At 35.7% G+C, this 20,348-nt stretch overlaps 1 protein-coding gene across 1 annotated transcript in view; it reads left to right on the forward strand.

Annotated features, from left to right (window-relative positions):
• PIK3C2G (phosphatidylinositol-4-phosphate 3-kinase, catalytic subunit type 2 gamma) overlaps positions 1-20,348 on the forward strand; it is a gene marked incomplete at its 5' end in the record, with an annotated part of 147,567 nt that overhangs the window by 28,632 nt on the left and 98,587 nt on the right. The window contains 2 exons of the mRNA XM_008577815.1: positions 12,362-12,518; positions 19,069-19,178. Coding sequence (XP_008576037.1) covers positions 12,362-12,518; positions 19,069-19,178 — 267 coding nt within the window. The remainder of the gene's footprint in view (positions 1-12,361; positions 12,519-19,068; positions 19,179-20,348) is intronic.

A 20,348-nucleotide genomic window follows, 5' to 3' on the forward strand; every position in this document is an offset into this window, starting at 1 on the left:
TGTGTGTGTGTATTTGACTTTCTGTTATGGTGTTTCTGCTTCTGATTTGTAATAGTGGTTACCATGGAAGAAGAAAATGTGTTGCCTCATGAACTTGAGCATAACTACATAAACGTTCCAAAAGAAATCAGTTTTTATTATTGAAGAGAGAAAAGCATATCCATCATATTAGAAAAGAAATTTTCAGAAAGTTGTAAAATATAAATCTTTTCCAAAATTATTTCCAAAATTCTATTCAATATGGTAAACATGGGGGGGGGGCTACTGGGAAATTGTTATATATAAATTAAGATTTTTTGCTGATTACAGAAGTCTAGAATTTTGCTAAGTGCTACTAAAATTTTTGCAATAGTGATGACTGCATGGGAGAGTGATACATAAAAATGCTACCAAATTCAAAAGTCCACTTAAGGGCTTATGCAGCCAGAGACATTACAGTGATAAACTGGGAGTAAAGTAAACCTTGAAGTAAGGATGGAATTTTACTGAAGGCATTTTTGAAGAGAGATGGAGATTTAGCTATAACAAGGTTCAGCTTTGAGAACACTCTTGGCTGTTTGAGACTAACAATATCTAAAACTTGTTGAGTGCTTACTGTGTGCTAGGCTGTGTTCTAGGCACTTTTACCTGCTTTAACCCATTTAATTCTCTCAGCAATCCCAGGAATCAAGTGCTCTCATCCCCATTTTACAGAGAAGGAGATTAAGGTACAGAGAGGAGATTAAGTCACTTGCCCAAGGTCACAGAGTTAGTAAGTGGTAGAACCATGATGTGAAACCTGACCAACAGTGCCGGCAGTCTGTACCCTCTGCATAGAGCCTCTCTCTCATCACAGCAGTTCGCACGTGTGCAGCTCTATGTGTTAGGCATTTATGAACATCTTCCTTGTTAATCTTCATGGCAATTCTAAGAGCTGATTATTATCTACCCATTTCTTTATAAGTTTTTTATTGAAACATAATTGATTATACATATCTGTGGGGGACACTGCTGAATATCAATACTTGTGTGCAATATGGGATGCTCAAACCAGTATAATTAGTATATTCAACCTTACACAGTGTAAATATTTTTTTGTGGTCCTTTACCAATTTCTTACTAATCCCCCTTCACCCTCATCCTTTCTCACCTCTGCTGGTCTCAGTTCTGTTCTCTCTTTTTGAAAGCTCAATATATTATCATGGTTGTTGTATCCTTCTTTCTTTTTTTCATTTGTTCATTTTTATAGCTCAAACTTATGAATGAGGACTTAGTATCTCTCTTTCTGTGCTAAGATTATTTCACTTAACATAATTTTCTCTAAGTTCATCCATGTTGCTGCGAATGGCAGTATTTTGTTCTTTTTTATGGCAGAGTAGTATTCCATTGTGTGTATATACCACATTTTCTTTACCACTCATTCATTGATAGGCATTTAAGTTGGATCCAGCTCTTCGCTATTGTAAATAGAGCTGTGATAAACATGGGGGTGTAGATATGGCTTCAACATGATGATTTCCATTCTTTTGGGTAAATACCCAGCAGTGGGATTGCTGGATCGTATGGCAGTTCTATCTGTAGTTGTTTCAGGAACCNTGTGTGCAATATGGGATGCTCAAACCAGTATAATTAGTATATTCAACCTTACACAGTGTAATCATTTTTTTGTGGTCCTTTACCAATTTCTTACTAATCCCCCTTCACCCACATCCTTTCTCACCTCTGCTGGTCTCAGTTCTGTTCTCTCTTTTTGAAAGCTCAATATATTATCATGGTTGTTGTATACTTCTTTCTTTTTTCCATTTGTTCATTTTTATAGCTCAAACTTATGAATGAGGACTTAGTATCTCTCTTTCTGTGCTAAGATTATTTCACTTAACATAATTTTCTCTAAGTCATCCATGTTGCTGCGAATGGCAGTATTTTGTTCTTTTTTATGGCAGAGTAGTATTCCATTGTGTAGATATACCACATTTTCTTTACCACTCATTCATTGATAGGCATTTAGGTTGGATCCAACTCTTCGCTATTGTAAATAGAGCTGTGATAAACATGGGGGTGTAGATATGGCTTCAACATGATGATTTCCATTCTTTTGGGTAAATACCCAGCAGTGGGATTGCTGGATCGTATGGCAGTTCTATCTGTAGTTGTTTCAGGAACCACTATACTGCTTTCCATAATGGCTGCACCAATTTACAGTCCCACCAACAGTGCAGAAGGGATATTTTTTTGTGGTCCTTTACCAATTTCTTACTAATCCCCCTTCACCCTCATCCTTTCTCACCTCTGCTGGTCTCAGTTCTGTTCTCTCTTTTTGAAAGCTCAATATATTATCATGGTTGTTGTATCCTTCTTTCTTTTTTTCATTTGTTCATTTTTATAGCTCAAACTTATGAATGAGGACTTAGTATCTCTCTTTCTGTGCTAAGATTATTTCACTTAACATAATTTTCTCTAAGTTCATCCATGTTGCTGCGAATGGCAGTATTTTGTTCTTTTTTATGGCAGAGTAGTATTCCATTGTGTGTATATACCACATTTTCTTTACCACTCATTCATTGATAGGCATTTAAGTTGGATCCAGCTCTTCGCTATTGTAAATAGAGCTGTGATAAACATGGGGGTGTAGATATGGCTTCAACATGATGATTTCCATTCTTTTGGGTAAATACCCAGCAGTGGGATTGCTGGATCGTATGGCAGTTCTATCTGTAGTTGTTTCAGGAACCACTATACTGCTTTCCATAATGGCTGCACCAATTTACAGTCCCACCAACAGTGCAGAAGGGTTCCCCTTTCTCCACATCCTTGTCAGAATTTATTATTCTCTATCTTTTTGATAATGGCCAGGCTAGATGGGGTAAGATGATAACTCAATGTGGTTTTGATTTACATTTCCCTAATGCTCAGTGATGTTGAACATTTTTTCATGTGTCTGTTGGCAATTTGTATATCTTTCTTTGAGAAATACCTTTTCAGCTCCTTTGCCCACTTTTTAATCAGGTTATTTGGTTTTTTACTGTTAAGTTGTTTGAGTTCTTTGTATATTCCAGATATTAGTCCTTTGTCTATGCATAGTTGCAAATATTTTCTTCACTCTGTAGGTTGTCTTTTTGCTCTGTTAATTGTTTCTTTTGCTATGCATAAGCTTTTTAGTTTAATACAATCCCATTTGTTTGTTTTTCCTTTTGTAGCCTGTGCTTTGGGGGTTATATTCATAAAGTGCTTCCCATATGTTTTAAGAGTTTTATTGTTTCAGATCTTATATTTAAGTCTTTAACCCATTTTGAGTTGATTTTCATAAATGGTGAGAGGTTTGGGTCCAGTTTCATTCTTCTGCATATGCACATCCAGTTTTCTCAGAAGCATTTATTGAAGAGGCAGTCTTTCCCCCACTGTCTGTTCTTGTTGCCTTTGTCAAACATCAGTTGGCTGTAAGTACATGGATTGACTTCTGAGTTCTCCAGCCTGTTTTTTTTTTTTTTGACATGTTAAATGTTTATTGTTTATTGCCCCCCCCCCCCCACCAACATACATACAGTTGAATGTAAACTCTGTGAAATACGGCACCAGGACCTGGATTAGGGTACATCAGGCACAACATTTAAGTGAGTGTCAGAAAATAAAGATAAATCATATTTTAATGCAACATTTAAAAACCAAAATTAATGCCAGAAAACTGATAAGAAAATAAAATCAAAATTTAAATAAAGACAGGTTGTTATTTTACAGCCCTGCATTAATGTGCAATGGGAACAGTTTCAAACAAGCCTACAATTCCCAGGTCCAAGTGGCCATTACGTCTCTGCAGGGGAACTTTATGAGCATTGACAATGGCAGGAACAGATTGGTCAACAAAGGACTTATATATATATTTATATATATATATATATATATATAGTCATTTTTTTAAATTGTACTGCTTTTATTAACTTTATCCACTTGATTCAAAATACAAAAATAACAAAAAGTTTTGATAAGTGTGTACAGGGGCCACACTTCCTTTTGCCTCAGGCCCTACAGCTCTGTCAATACTGGCAAGGACAAAGGTGGTATGGTTTCTGGCTGTAGCCCCAGGGTCTAGAGCAGAGCCTGGCACATAGAAGGAGCTCAGTACATATTTGTTGATTTTGTAAATATTTTTTTGTGTCATCTCTTTTTTATTGCAACATAGTTTATTGTACATTTCTGTGGGGTAAAGAGTTGAATATCATTACCTGTGTGCAATATGTGATGCTCAAATCAGGATAATTATTAGTATATTCAACAATGTAATCATTTTTTGTGGCTCTTTACTAGTTCCACCCTTACCCTCCTTTCTTCCTGCACCCCCCCACCCCCAACCCCACTTGTCCCACTTTTGGTAAACTCAGTTCTGTTCTATCCTTTTGGAAGTTCAGTGTATTATTGCAATTGTTATATCTTTCCTTTTTTATATTTATTTTTTAGGTCCCACTTATGAATGAGAACATGCAGGATTTCTGTTTCTGTGTCTGGCTTATTTCACTTAACATGCATGATTTTCTCTAAGTTCATCCATGTTGCTGTGAATGGCAGTATTTCACTCTTTTATATGGTAGAGTAGTATTCCATTGAGTATATATAGCACATTTTCCTTATCCAGTCATGCAATGATGGACATTTACATTGGTTCCAACTCTTGGCTATTGAAAATAGATCTGCAATAAACACAGGGGTACAGATATGGCTTCGACATGAGGATTTTCATATCTTTGGGTATATATCCAGCAGTGGAACTACTGGATCATATGGCAGTTCTATCTGTAATTATTTAAGGAGCCTCCATACCGTTTTCCATAATGACTGCACCAATTTACACTTCCACCAACAGTGTAGAAGGGTTCCCTTTTCTCCATATCCTCACCAGCATTTGTTATTCTTTTTGACAACAGCCAGTTTAACTGGGGTGGAATGATATTTCAATGTGATTTTGATTTGCATTTCCCTACCTTAGTGATGTTGAGCATATTTTCGTGTGTCTGTTGGCCATTTGTACATCTTCTTTTGACAAATACTATTCAGATCCTTTGCCCATTATTTAATCAGGTTATTTGGTTTTTACTGTTAAGTTGTCTGAGTTTCTTGTATATTCTGGATATAAATCCTTTGTCAGATGCATAGTTTGTAAATATTTTCTCCCAGTCTGTTGGTTGTCTTTTCCCTGTATTAATTGTTTCTTTTGCTGTGCATAAGCTTTTTGGTTTGATATAATCCCATTTGTTTATTTTTCTTTTTGTTGCCTGTACTTTTGGGGTCATATTCATAAAATCTTTGCCCATTTCTACTTCCTGAAGTGTTTCCTATATGTTTTCTTTGAGGAGTTTTATAGTTTCAGATCTTATATTTAAGTTTTTAATCCATTTTAAGTTGATTTTGGTACATGGTAAGAATTACAGGTCCAGTTTCATTTTTCTACATATGGATGTCCAGTTTTCCCAGAACCATTTATTAAAGAGACAGTCTTTTCCCCAATGTATGTTCTTGGTTCCTTGGTTGAAGATCAGTTGACTGTAAGTTTGTGTGTTAATTTCTGGGTTCTCTATTCTGTTGCATTGTTCCAAATGTCTGCTTTTATGCCAGTACCATTCTGTTTGGGTGACAATAGCTTTGTAGTATAATTTAAAGTCAGGTAGTGTTATACCTCTGGCTTTATTTATTTGTTTGTTTGTTTGTCTGTTTATTTATTTTTGCTCAAGATTGCTTTGGCTATTCAGGGTCTTTTGTTGTCCTATATGAATGTTAGAATCGTTTTTTCTATTTCTGTGAAGAATGTCATTAGTATTTTGATGGGGATTGCATCGAATTTGTAGATCACTTTGGGTAGTATGGACATTTTCAAAATGTTGATTCTTCCAAATTAAGAGCATGGAATGTCTTTCCATCTTTTTGTATATTCTTTAAATTTTTTCAGCACTGATCTGTTCTCATTGTAGAGATCTTTCACCTCCTTGGTTAAGTTTATTCTTAGGTATTTTATCTTTTTGGTTACTATTATAAATGGGTTTGCTTTTTTGATTTCATTTTTGAAGTTTTGTTATTGAAGTATAAAAACACAACTGATTTTTGCATAATGATTTTGTATCCTGTAACTTTGATGAAATAATTTATCAGCTTCAAGAGTTCTTTTTGTAGATTTTTTAGGTTTTTCTTTAAATAAGATCATGTCATTTGGAAACAGGGACAGGTTGGTTTCATCTTTTCTAATCTGGATGCCCTTTATTTATTTCTCTTAGCTGATTGCTCTGGCTAGTACTTCCAATACTATGTTAAATAGGAGTGGTGAGAGTGGGCATCCTTGTCTTGTTCCTGTTCTTAAGGGAGAAGCTGAAAGGTTTTTTTTCAGGATGACATTGGTGGAGGGGCTTGTCATATCTGGCTTTTATTATATTGAGATCCTTTCCTTCTATACCTAATTTGCTGTGTGTCTTTATCATGAACTGTTGACTTTTGTCAAATGCTTTTTCTGCCTCTATTGACATAGTAATATGGTTTTTGTCTTTGATTTTTTTGATGTGATGCATCACATTTATTGACTTGCGTACGTCAAATCATCCCTACATCTTTGGGATGAATCCCACCTAATGTGGTGCATAATTTTTTAGATATGTTGGTGTATTCAGTTTGTTAATATTTTGTTTAGGGTTTTTGCATTTATGTTCATCAAAGATATTGGTTTGTAGTATTCTTTATCCTTTTCTTGTTGTATCTTTGTCTGGTCTTGTTGTCTTCATGATACTGGCCTCATAGAATGAGTTTTGGAGAATGGCCTGTTTCAATTTTTTGGAATAGTTTGAAAAGAATTGGTATTAATTCTTCTTTAAAGGTTTGGTAGAATTCAGCAGTAACACCATCTGGTTCTGGGCTTTTCTATGTAGGGAGGCTGCTGATTACTGCTTCAATCTCATTGCTCATTACCGGGCTGTTCAGGTTTTCTATTTCTTTTTAGTTCAGTCTCAGGAGTTTGTATGCATCCAGAAATTTATCCATTTCCTCTAGGTTTTCAAATTTATTAGCATAATTGTTTATAATTGTCTCTCATGATTCTTTATAGTTCTATGGCATAGGTCATAATGTCTCCTTTCTCAGTTCCGATTTTTATTATTTGGGTCTTCACTCTTTTTTTTTTTCTTTTTAGTTAGCCTAGCTAATGGTTTGTCTGTTTTGTTTATCCTCTCGAAAATCCTTGTTTTTGTTTCATTATCTTTTGTATCATTTTGTGGGTCTCTAATTCATTTCGTTCTGCTCTGATCTTAATTATTTCTTTCCATCTACTAATTTTGGAATTGGATCCTTCTTCTTTTTATAGTTCTTTGAGGTGTAGTGTTAGGTTATTTATTTGAAATCTTTCTATTCTTTTGATGTAAGCTTTTATTGCAATAAACTTCCCTCTTAGTACTGTTTATGCTGAATCTCATTGGTTTTGGTATGATGTGTCTTTATTTTATTACTTTATATTATTAGTTTCAAGAACTTTTTGATTTCATGTTTAATTTCTTTTTTGGACCCCCAGGTCTTTCTGGGACCTGTTGTTTAATTTGTATGTATTTGGATAGAGTCCTAAATTTCATGTGTTATTCACTTGTAGTTTTAATACATTGTTGTCTGAAAAGGTAGTTGAGATAATTTTGATTTTTTTAAAGTTACTGAGACTTGCTGTGTGACCTCACATGTGGTCTATCTTGGAGAATGTTCCATGTGCTGAGAAGAGTGTATATTCTGTAGTTGTTGAATGAAATGTTCTGTAGATATCTGCCAGTCCAATTGATATTGTGTACTTTAAATCCTGTGTTTCTCTATTGGTTTGTTGCCTAGATGATCTGTCCAACGCTGAGAGACAGGGATTCAGGTCCCCTACTATTATCATTCTGGGGGTTATCTCTTTCTTTTGGCCTAATAGTGTTTGCTTTATATATCTGGATGCTCCAGCATTGGGTACATATATATTTATGATTGTTATGTCTTCCTGGTGGATAGATCCCTTTATCATTATATAATGGCCTTCTTTGTCTCTTTTTATGATTTTTGGTTTATAGTCTACTTTGATATAAGAATAGCTACTCCTGCTCATTTTTGGTTTCTATTTGCATGGTATATCATTTCCATCCCTTCAGTATTAGTCTATGTGTGTCTTTATAGGTGAGATGAGTTTTTTGAAGAGAGCATGTAGTTGGTTCTAGCTTTTTAATCCAATCAGTCAGTCCATGTCTTTTGAGTGGAGAATTTAATCCTTTTACATTCAGTGTTGTTATTGAAAGGTAATGTCTTACTCCTTGCATTTTATTAATTTTTGTTTGGATGTTTTAAATATCTTTTGTTCTTTTTTTCCCCTTTTATTGTTTGTCTTCAATATCTGTTGGGTTTTGGGGATTGTAAGACATAGTTCTTTCTCTTTCTTGTATTTTTGTTCTACCAGTAGGTTTTGTTCTTCTTGTGTATTCATGGTACTGATTTTCATTTTTTGGATTCCAGAATATTGACTCCCTTGAGGATTTTTTGCAAGGCTGGTCATGTGTTGGTGAACTACAGCAGTTTTTGTTTGTCTGGGAAATACACTATTTCTCCCTCATTTCTGAAGGATAGCCTTACTGAGTATAGTATTCTTGGTTGAGTATGTACTGATTTTCATTTTTTGGATTCCAGAATATTGACTCCCTTGAGGATTTTTTGCAAGGCTGGTCATGTGTTGGTGAACTACAGCAGTTTTTGTTTATCTGGGAAATACACTATTTCTCCCTCATTTCTGAAGGATAGCCTTGCTGAGTATAGTATTCTTGGTTGCAGAGTTTTTTTTCTTTTAGCATTTTGAATACATCATCCCATCTCTTCTGGCTTGTAGAGTTTCTGTTGAGGAGTCTGCCTTAATTCTGATGGAGACTCCCTTTTAAGTGCCTTGACACTTTCCTCTTGCTGTTTTTAAGACTCTCTGTTTGTCTTTGAGTTTTGCCAATCTGACTACACTGTGTCTCAGAGAGTATCTTTTTGGATTTAATGTGTTTGGGGATCTTTGAGCCTCCTGGATCTGAAGGTTTGTGTCTCTCCCTATATCTGGGAAGTTTTCTGCTATTATTTCTTTGAATAAGTTTTCAATGACTTTTCCTTTCTCTTCCTCTTCCTAACACCCATGATTTGGATGTTTGTGTCCTTAAGATTGTCTGCTAGTTCTCTTAGATTTTCTTCATTTTCTAAAATTCTTTTTTTTTTGTCTGCCCTCATTATTTCAAAAAGATCATCTTCAAGATAAGAAATTATTTCTTCTGTCTAACCTACTGCTTAAGCTCTCAGTTGTGTTTTTTATTTCATTGAATGTACCCTTCAGTTCCAAGAGTTCTGCATTCTTCTTTAAGGTATTAATCTCTTTGTAAATTTCCTCCTTCATATTTTGGATACTTTTTCTCATTTCATTGTGTTGTCTAATTGAGTCTCCTTGTATCTCATTGAGTTTCTTTAAGATTGCTGCTTGGAATTCCTATTCAGTCATTTCAAGGGATTCCTCCTCTATGGGGTCTGGTACTTGAGAATTACAGCATTCCTTTGTTTGTGTGATATTTTCTTATTTTTTCATACTTCTATTATCTCTATGTTGATGACAAGTCATCTGGTAGAGCAGTTGCCTCTTCTATTACTTTGTAGTGGACTTTGAAGAGACAGACTTCTTCCTGTAGATGTGCTTTATATTGACCATTGAGTAATGTGTTTTAGCATTGGTTCCAGGTAGATGCCATAGTACAGTCTCTGTGTGGGTAATATGGCCATATTCAGCGCTGGAGTTATGTGTGAGTGCCTCCATGGCATAGGCACTGGGGCACTTAGTGATTCCTTGCTGAGATTAGTGACACTGTGCTGGTTTGTTAGGGGTGTGGGCAAGCTCTCAAGTTCTTGGGAGAAGCACCTGTGTGCCCTGACAGTCTTTGGCTTGGTGGGTGACCATGGGCAAACTTGTTGACACACCATTAGTTTACTGAAACCCTGAAGGGTACACTGAGATATATTGGAGCTCCTCAGTTTGAATAGGTGACCCTGGGCAGGGTTTCTCTTTCCTCTTTTCTATAGGCAGAAGCTCTTCCTGTGTCCTTGCTTCCCCTGGGTCGGGGATGGGTTGGTGTTAATTGGGAATTCTCTTCCTTGCTGTGTTTGGGTATCCTGGTTTCTGCGCTCTTGGTGGATTCTGTATGTGTCTGTCCCAGGATCAAGGCAGCCGTGTGGGCTGTACACATACTTCCCACCCCCAGGTGTGCAACCATATGTAGCAGCATAATTCCCCCTGTGGGTTTGGCCTCCTGAGTTGTGGGGCTGCACTTGTTTGCCTCTTTCTCCAGGCTCTGCTGCTGTATCTCCTTTGTCAGTGAAGTTGAGTGGTCTCTTGGCTGCCTGAATGGCAGTAGTGGATGCTGCTGTGGCATTGAGCCACGCTTGCAGTGGAAGTAGTTGTGGAGGTGGCTGTGGTGGACCACCCATGTGGCAGTGGTGTCTGCAGCAGTGGCAGGGGCTGCCTGCAGCTTCTGGGGTACTGAGGTGCACTTTCTGCCACCTGAAAGTCTGGCAGAATGCTGCCTGGAGCTGCTGAAGTCCCCAGATACCTATCTACCCGTTTTAGAGATAAGGAAATCTAGACACAGCAGGTCCAGAAATGAGAACCTATGCTATGTCTCCTGTTTCCAACATCTCTTCTGCCAGCTTGACTGAAGTAAAGGATTTTTAAAGTGAATTCATAGACTATAGGTTGGATAAGTCAATGAAAGCCAAATATAATAGGATTTTGAGCAAAAATTTAAGAATTTGGACTTAAGATACACTCCTCAGTGTAGGTGCTGAACAAATTTTGTTGAATGTATAAATACAAAGCTGAGTGAAGGTATTAGTATTCCAGCCTTTCCTCTGGACACTTAATGGTAGCATGGATTACAAAGTAAAATTTTAAAATAAAATAAAATAACCACAGCCAAAAGGAGGTAGGTTATTTTCTTTTAAATACTTTGCCTGCAGTTAGAGGCCATTGCCCAAGATATGCCATAAAATGCCTGAGTTGTGGCTTTCTGATTTGAATAACCATACTTTCAAAAGGTCCAGTTAACTTAAATTAGTGGGATTTCCCACTTTATTATATTCTTATTAAAATAGCTAAGCATAGCAATGATAAAGAACATAATTATACTTTATTATTAAAAAGTAATTGAGACTCCCACAATAATCCATGACTTTTTTTCAATTACGACTTGACCTAACCTTACTTGTATCTAGGCTGTTAGGCTCAGCTTTAAAATATGTTTTATTTTAATTCATTCAAAAATATTTTTTTTCAAATAACTTTTTACTGAAAACTGTATTCCCATCTCAAGTGCTTCTAGAAGACCTTAGGCCAATTTGGTATCAAAACTCTGTCTCATCATGGTTCTTATTCTATGGGTGAGACCTCATCAAAGACAGGGGTTTCTAACCCTCCCTCTGCTGGTGTTTATTATATGTGCTAACACTTTATCTCAGGGCTGTCCATGTCTCAAATAGCATGAGAAAAAAAACTTACAAAGGTGGGGGAAACAGGACCATCTTCTCCCTGGTCCTTCATTTTCCTGTTTTTCCATCCTGGAGACTACAGGGGGTGATATTACTTACATATTAACCTGGTCTCATATTCCTCCTTTCTCTTCAAGATTTACTGGGTCTAGTGTGAAATGAAATATAGCTCTTTTGTCCCCTTTATTAAACATATGACAGTGAATTAGTAAAATCTGTTTTTCTCCTATATTGCCTTCTGAATGAACTTGTCATTACAATATCTTAGCTTCCACCAGAATTTTTTCCTAAAAGATCAGCATATCTTCTAAGTTTATTAAACATATGACAGTGAATTAGTAAAATCTGTTTTTCTCCTATATTGCCTTCTGAATAAACTTGTCATTACAATATCTTAGCTTTCACCAGAATTTTTTCCTAAAAGATCAGCATATCTTCTAAGAAAAAAAAAAAAAGTTATTTAAAATACTATGCGCTCAAACCCATGATCAGTTCTATCTTTTCAAAATTTAGCAGTAAATATACTTTCCGTAAAGGCTTTGCAAAAATATCACCTTCATTATCAATTGGCCCTTATATTATTTTTAATGAATAATATTCTCATCCAAACATAATTTGGAATTAAACATTTGAGATAATATAAGTCAACGTTATTAAATAATGCTCCTCTGTGATGAAGCCCAGTTATTCAAAGCCTACAATTAGCAAGTTTCTTCAACTGACCCACAGTGAAAAAGGTTCATCCATTAGAGTAGAAAGAAAATTCAAATGGAAATAAGTTGTAACTAATTTAATGCTATAAGCCATTTCTCCTCCTGTTTATGATTGCTATTGCTTTGGTTTACAGGGACAGAGCACCTTTTATTTTTACTTCAGAGATGGAGTACTTTATTACAGAAGGTGGGAAAAATCCACAGCATTTCCAAGATTTTGTGGAGCTTTGCTGTCGAGCTTATAATATTGTAAGAAAGCATAGCCGACTACTCTTGAACCTGCTAGAAATGGTAAGTCCTTTGAGGAAATAGCAAAAATAATAAGCTTCATTTATGTCTGTCTTTCAGTAGTCCATTTTTGCTAATGGTTTGGAGATTCCCCCAAAGAGCTACTCAAAACAGAAAGGAAAGAACAGAGTACCATTGCACGAGTTATAAGCACATTTCTTAATAATTCAATATGTCGTACACGGTTATTGTGTAAATATTCCTATTCACAACAATATTGATGCTTTCAGGGATTATCTGAGTATATTTTAACTAACGTTCAAAGACAGTAATTTAGAAAAAAATGCTTTCAGTTGTATTATGCATTAGCATTTTTCAAAAGTGCCTTAAAAATACTGTATTGTTTATACATCATTGACAACCTAATGTTGTAAAGCAGGCAAAGATCTTTCCCAGTTCTTTGTCTCAATCTCTGCCTTTGAGCACTTGCCTATTTTCAAGATTAAGAAAGTGAGGGTCAAAAATGTAAAGTGATTTGTTAGCAACTCAACTGGAAAGTACGCATACACATTTACATCAGGTCTACTGAGTAATGGTCCTATGCACTCTCTGTTGACCAACAGAAATTTTTAATGTTCCATTACACTATCCAATCCAAAGAAAGGGTGAAGGAAAAAAGATCTGATAGAAATCTTCTGGGAGAAGGATGTGGTGATTCCTTTGGGCACATACATACACACTAGTAATTGCAGCAAACTCTAAGAGAGAAACCTACCTTTGGTTCATCAGCGTGGTTTGGAGTCAACAGGAAATTACTAGCTTAGAGCTTTCAGATGACAAAAATTCCTCCCTGGATTTGAATACTAGCTTGGCCTTTTACTGGAAACATTCCTCAGGGCATGTTACTTAACACCAAAAATACTCTGTTTCCTTATCTACTAAATAAATAGCATCTACATTGTAGGTTTGTTAAATAAATTACCTACTGGTGCGTGCTTTGCTTGGACTAGGTACTGTGCTACATGCTTTATGTGTATTAATTGATTTAACTTTCATAATAAACTAATAGATAATTAATATTAAGTAAGCATTAGCACAATACCTGCCATAAAGTAGAGTTCAATTAATTTCTGTTATGATACTAGATCCCTGTTAATTTATAAGAGCACTATCCAATATGGTATCCTCTAGTCAAATGTTGACTTTGTTGCAGTGAAGATTTTATTTGGATCCCTATTTTAAATTTCAAACTAAATATCTACCTTATCTTTGTATTCTTTACCTTGAAAAATGAGGATTTCTAAAAATATTATAAATTTGTCCTTCATATACAAAGACACTTTGGTTTTCTTTTGCGTAAACTGGATATCTAAGATTCTGCCCATCTCCAAAATCTTCAGGTTGGCTTTCCAATAATAGCCAATGACGTGTGTTGCTAGATCTGCATTCTATCTTCCACTTCTGTTGGCCATATTGCAATTATGAGATGGCTTATGGTTGATAATCTGTGTCCATAGCACAAAGGAAACTCTACAGAATCTAAATGCACGATCTTGACTTCATTTATATAAAAAATATGCAGGCAGCTTCAACTCTAATGTCCCCTTGAACTCTAGGAGGGTCTAGCTCATGAATCTATGAACTCCTAAGTACTTAGTGTATGCCAGAAACTATAAAAGATACATTAACATATAAGATCTAGAGTCTTAAAATTTTCAGTTTAATAGGGAAGATAAAATTTGTGTACACAAGTAACTGGGGTGCCTAGCATTTCTAAATGTCAACGATACATTAACATATAAGATCTAGAGTCTTAAAATTTTCAGTTTAATAGGGAAGATAAAATTAGTGTACACAAGTAACTGGGGTGCCTAGCATTTCTAAATGTCAACAGTGCTATAAATAACTACATATGAGGAGTACCAAATTCTAACTGCTTTTACCAGCCACAGACATTTCAAAAATAAACCCAAAACAGAAAAGCACAAATATAGTTTTTGCTATTTCTCAGGTGACACTAAAATTATGATGAATGACAATTGAGCATATTAAAATAATGTGAAAGGATAGCTTTTTGAAAAAATAGATTCAGAAAACTATTGGTGGGCTTTTTTCTCTTGTTTAATAAACTTTTCTACATACTTTTAAAAAAAGATTCAGCATTACATTAAGCAATAATTAGAGTAAAGAGTTTATGCAATTTTATTTCATTTAAAAGAAGTACATATATGGTATTTTATTCACAAGTATTAAAATAATTTCTCACAAATATTAAAATAAGCTTTTGCAAGTTTCTGGTATGTAGTATATCCAAAAATCTCCCTATGTTCTAATTATTTAAGTCTTGACCTTTAGGATGAGGAAGAAACTTTGGCAGTGGAAGGTGCTAATTTAGATTAAGTGTATAATCTTACACATAGACTTTCACAGAAATTGAAATAGAAATCAGAAGCAATGTGGACCAATTAAACCAATGAATAAATACATGTAAAATAGCAGTGTGTTATTACCTCAATTTCTGGTCATTTACCTTTTAATTTCTTTCTTCTTCTCAAGTATTTATCTTATGGAACTCTGTAGATAATCAAAGCATTTGGTGAAAGTTTCAGGCACACACTTTCTCTGGTATAACTTCTTTTAAAATAAAAACCAAATTTAAATGTGCAAAAGACCATTTTCTACTTATGTATATAATATATCTTCCCTCAATTCTGTCTTAAGCTGACTCTTACGTTAAATTTTTTTAGAAAATTCCATTTACTATACCATGACCCAGTTACAACTTGAGAAACACTTAACATGGGTCATAAATTCTATCTTCTGTGAATGGTCAGTACCCAGGATTATGAGCCTCAGGCATATTGGGGTCTACTATGGAGTTAATGGCTCATCCTTGGTAGAAAGCAGAACGTTTTCAGATATCTGCAGTGCTTTTTATTTACTCCTGGGAAAAGCAAGGAAAAAATAATCCATGAAATTCCCATCTTGCTTAAAAGCAACGTCTGTAGGAGACCCAAGAGTGTTTCTGGCTGAGTTCACTAACATAAAAGCCCATATTTCGTCAGCTTTTTTTCTCATTAAAAAATCAATATCGACTATTATGGAAGGCTCCCAAAGAACACAGGGACCATTCACCCAGTTTAAAATGTTTATCACACCCATTATTGTATCAGATATTTCCCAGCAGAAATCTTTCTAACTTTTCTGTGTAGTGGGGAAGCGAGTCTGCTTCCCTAAGCATAGCTATCAAATTAAATTGGACTTAGTAGAACAGAAGTAGCAATGTTAAAAATGTTTCTGTCTTTTAAAAGGGGACTTACCTATTCATTACCTGCATCTGTTCATTATCTGTCCTAGCCACCCCTTCCCTTTCCTATTGCCCCAATTAAAGTGGTTAGTCATGCAGTCTAGGCTAGGAGGCACTTGAACCTCATTGTTGTGGGTCAGAGAACAGACATGTGGACCCAGCTATGAGGCCATCCTTACTTTGTGATGTGCAGAGTCACGACACTCAAAGCCTCCTCTCCAAGGAATGGGACACATGAAAAAGGGCAAACTTAGCACTTGTTACCTCTAGTCAGCCATGTGATGGGGAGAGAACTTGGTTCATCTGGCTTCAAGCAGTCTGCACTTGGAAGCTGGTGTGTAATATGTGTGTGTGTGTGTGTGTGTGTGTGTAACGTGTGTGTGTGTGTTAGCAGGGGAAGGAGTAAGTGTAGGGTCCACTTCCCAAGGAAATGTTTGACAGAGTTCTAACCAAGCAGGTGTGAATTCACGGTATGCAGAGAAACTAGAATGCAATTCAGACCCTAGAGAAAAAGGTTGTTCTTAGAAAATGGATGATGATATGTGATAAAGAATAAATCTGCCTCAATGAGCCCACAGATGTCTCTAGAACTCTAAGTACAGAACTGATCACATAAAACCTAATCCAGATTTTAATTGTTGTTAGAAATGTGTCTCCCTATGGTTGATTTTGTTAAGTATAGTGCCAGTGTTAAATTTGCTATTATTAGATTTTCAATGCCTAATAGCATCAGATATTTTTTCATTCGTTCAGTTCATTCATTCAGGCACGCATGCATTCGTTCTTCCACAGAGGTTCATTACTTTTCAACTCCTGACAAAGCACCAAGTTAGACAATATAGACAATTCAACGTTGAATAAAAATCCTTTTCCTGTTCTCAAAGAAGTTAAAACCTAACGTGACAAAGATATATATGAACAAACGTAGTAAAAGCTAGGAAGCAATAAGTACTGTGAAAGAAGCAGAACCAAGTTACGATTGCTGTACGAAGAAAGCAGTAATTAAATCTCATCAAGAGGATCAGTGATGTTCCAGGGGGGGAGTAGTTTTTAAGTAGCATTTAAGTAGTATTGAGCCTTGAAAAAGAATTTCAGTAGACAAGGAGGGAGAGAAAAGGCATTCCTGGATGAGAGAAAAATATAAGTTTGTACAGAGGTTTTGAAAGCCTGGGCATGAGGTGTTGGAGATGAAGGTAATCAGGTTTACCCAGTTGGTGGTACAGATGCAGCTCTCTGTAGAAAGCAAGACAGAAATGATAGATCATGGGTAGATTGTGGAAGGCATTTTTGAATGAGGATTTTAGGCTTTACTGCATAGACTCTTGAGAAATTCGAAGCTTGCTTGTTTATAATGAAAGAGTACCATCATCTAGCTGGGATTTTATACAGATAAAGGTAAATGTGATTAAAGAGATAGGGACTGGAGAACGAGGAGAGAGCTGTTCAAGAAATCTAGACAACTGAAGATGAGGAGCTGAACTAGAACAATGGTATTTACCATGAAAAGAAGGAATGAATACAAGAGACTGTTGAGGTGTTTGTAATAGAATTAAGTAACCGATGATTGGAATCGGAGAAAAAGAGGAAATCAAAAAGATATGTATTTCTTGTTAGTTGGAAAGTGTATGAATACAAGAGACTGTTGAGGTGTTTGTAATAGAATTAAGTAACCGATGATTGGAATCGGGGAAAAAGAGGAAATCAAAAAGATATGTATTTCTTGCTAGTTGGAAAGTGGTAACAGGGGAAGTGGAGATATGAAACAGGGAAAAGGAGGAAAATTTTATAGGAGAAGAGTATTTGCTCAAATTTAGACATAATGAACCTGAGATGTGAATGGATCATCCATGAGGCAAGGCATTCGACAACTCTCTGGAACTAATGGATCCAGTTCCCTGGTTTCTATTATCATCTATATGCTAATGACTCCCAAATCCATATTTACAGCTGTACGCTTTGGACCTCTCTCAGCCTTCCCAGTACATCCAATCAATCACCCAATTTTCACAATTCTACTTCCTACATATATTTAAAATCCAATAACTTATCTCCACTCCTAACCAGTCTCCTAGTCTAGCCTCTTATTTGGCCTCGCTTAATCCATTCTCCATACGGAACCATGATGAGCTTTCCAAAACACAATTCAATTATTTCATTCCCATATTAAAAGTTTTCGCTTGCCTTTGGGATAAAGTACAAATCTTTAATATTGCTGAATGGATTCCAGCTAAGTGGAATCGTGTTCTGCTTGCCTTTTGGGCCCCGTCTCTTGCCGCTCACCTGCATGATACCCTGTGTTTCAGAAAGCCATTCTGGATTTCTTTCTAAAGAAAGTATCTTGATTCCCTCTGCACATCTCTATTGCCTTTTGGGCCCCGTCTCTTGCCGCTCACCTGCATGATACCCTGTGTTTCAGAAAGCCATCCTGGATTTCTTTCTAAAGAAAGTATCTTGATTCCCTCTGCACATCTCTACACTACATTATGTAAAGAAGCATATTCTACATTATGTAAAGAAGCATATTCTACATTATGTAAAGAAGCATAATATCTTCCTAAAGATTAGAGCAAAATACCTGTATAATTTTATCCTTAATTATTTCATTGTTTTAATGCTATTTAATAAATACAGTCACCACTTAACTAGGAAGACTGTGTTCTCATAGCATGAGTCATGGAGTCATGAAAGAACATAGAATTAAAAACAAGAGGGGTGAGTTTTATATTCTATGCTTATACGTCATTTGACCTGGACATTATCCCTTGCAATGTTCTGGAGATTAAGCTTTTGCTCTTTAAGTGGATATTATTATATATTTTTTGTGTGATATTTTGTAATGAATAAGGCTCTCTCTTATTCATGTGTTATTTGAATTCTCCCAGATCAAGTTGGGCATATTTATACCTACCTTAGAAATGAGAAAATGGAGGCTCAAAGAGGTTAAGGGACTTTCTGAAAATCAGATTTTACATGGTGGGTCCAGAAATTCTGACATGGGGATAATAATTTTATCATGCTTTCTTCATTGGTTTGTGATGAGAATAAAATTGAATTATTAATCTATAAGCACTTTGCCAATTATAGTGGTTCTTTCTACAATTATCGTTATTATTTCTATTGCTTCTACTACTAAATAGGAGAGGTTTAAAAGCATGAACTTGTATTTATTCATGTTTACAAACTGAAAGGTATTGCTATACAACCATGTTTCTATGTTTGTCCAGTAGAATTAACTAAGTAAGCTTGATTTTATCTGCCTTTATTCTTTTTCTTTTTGGTTTGGGGAATTTTGTTGTTGTTGTTAAGATGCTACATGCAGGATTGCCTGAGCTAAGTGGAATCCAAGACCTGAAATATGTGTATAATAATCTTCGTCCACAAGACACAAACCTGGAAGCAACAAGTCATTTTACCAGGTAAGATCAGCTGTGATTGTGTGAGCGTGCATGTACATGTATGCATGTGTGCAGACACATGTGTCACATTTGAGATGATTTCAGGTTGACCAGTAATCAGTATGAAGCTATCCTTCCTAGAATCACCTCGTGTCCTCTTTTGCAAAGAGCAGAAAGAGAGCAATGTGAATTTAGAGGAAAAGGCCGTAGTCAGTGTTTCTGTAGTATGCTATTGTTTGCTAACCAGCCTCTTCATCTAACAGATTGCTCAGTGAGAGGTCATTGAAAAGAGCAAGAGCTGACATAAATAAATTGTCTGTTCTACTTGAACTCTGTCCAGAAAAACAATTTGGAAAAAGAGATTTATGATGAGATATGGGCTCTCTGCTTTCATCTGTAAGACAATACAAATATTGGAATATTTGGTCAAAGACCTGTGACTGTCTTCTATTTTTAATCTAATTTTTATTAAGTCTGGGAAAACACGAGTGTTCATCATGGTAAGAGTCCGGGTGGAATATGGTGAATATCAGTTAGACCCCAAATCATTGTCAAAACACTGGTGGATTTTATAATATCAGATCCTTTTAAACTTTCCTCTTTGGATGGATGTCCTAATTCCTTGCATGTTTTAGGTGCTCAATTGATGTTAGCCATAATTATGTTTTTAGTAAACAGACTAAGCAGAGAAAAACATCATTCTTTCTTTCCTAGTGCTCAATTGATGTTAGCCATAATTATGTTTTTAGTAAACAGACTAAGCAGAGAAAAACATTCTTTCTTTCCTGTAGCCTCTTAATAGTGAATCTTATTTGAGTCTAATTTATAATTGTTCCAATATTTTTTAACTGGAAATTTATAAACACAGAATATATTCTTTTTAATGGAATGTATGTTTTTGAAGAAAACATTAATCATAATAAAACCTTTCCCAGGGTGTAGTGAGGCTTCATGGTGACGTCCTACACACTTGGAGAATTTCACTTGTCTTAGAGATTTCTGCTTCACAAACTTTAAAGGATAGGCTACCCTTGTGGTTGAATAGAAGCAATGTGACAGAATTATAGGATATTACAGCTGGAAGAGCCCTGATAGCTTATTCTGACAGTAAACATTCAAATGAGAAAATCAAGATCCAGAGAATTTAAGAGCCTTGCCCAAGATTAACAGAAGTAGCAAGGACTAGGACCC

Source organism: Galeopterus variegatus, unplaced genomic scaffold (genome assembly GCF_000696425.1).
Source record: "Galeopterus variegatus unplaced genomic scaffold, G_variegatus-3.0.2 Scaffold1582, whole genome shotgun sequence".
In the NCBI taxonomy this organism is placed as follows: domain Eukaryota; kingdom Metazoa; phylum Chordata; class Mammalia; order Dermoptera; family Cynocephalidae; genus Galeopterus; species Galeopterus variegatus.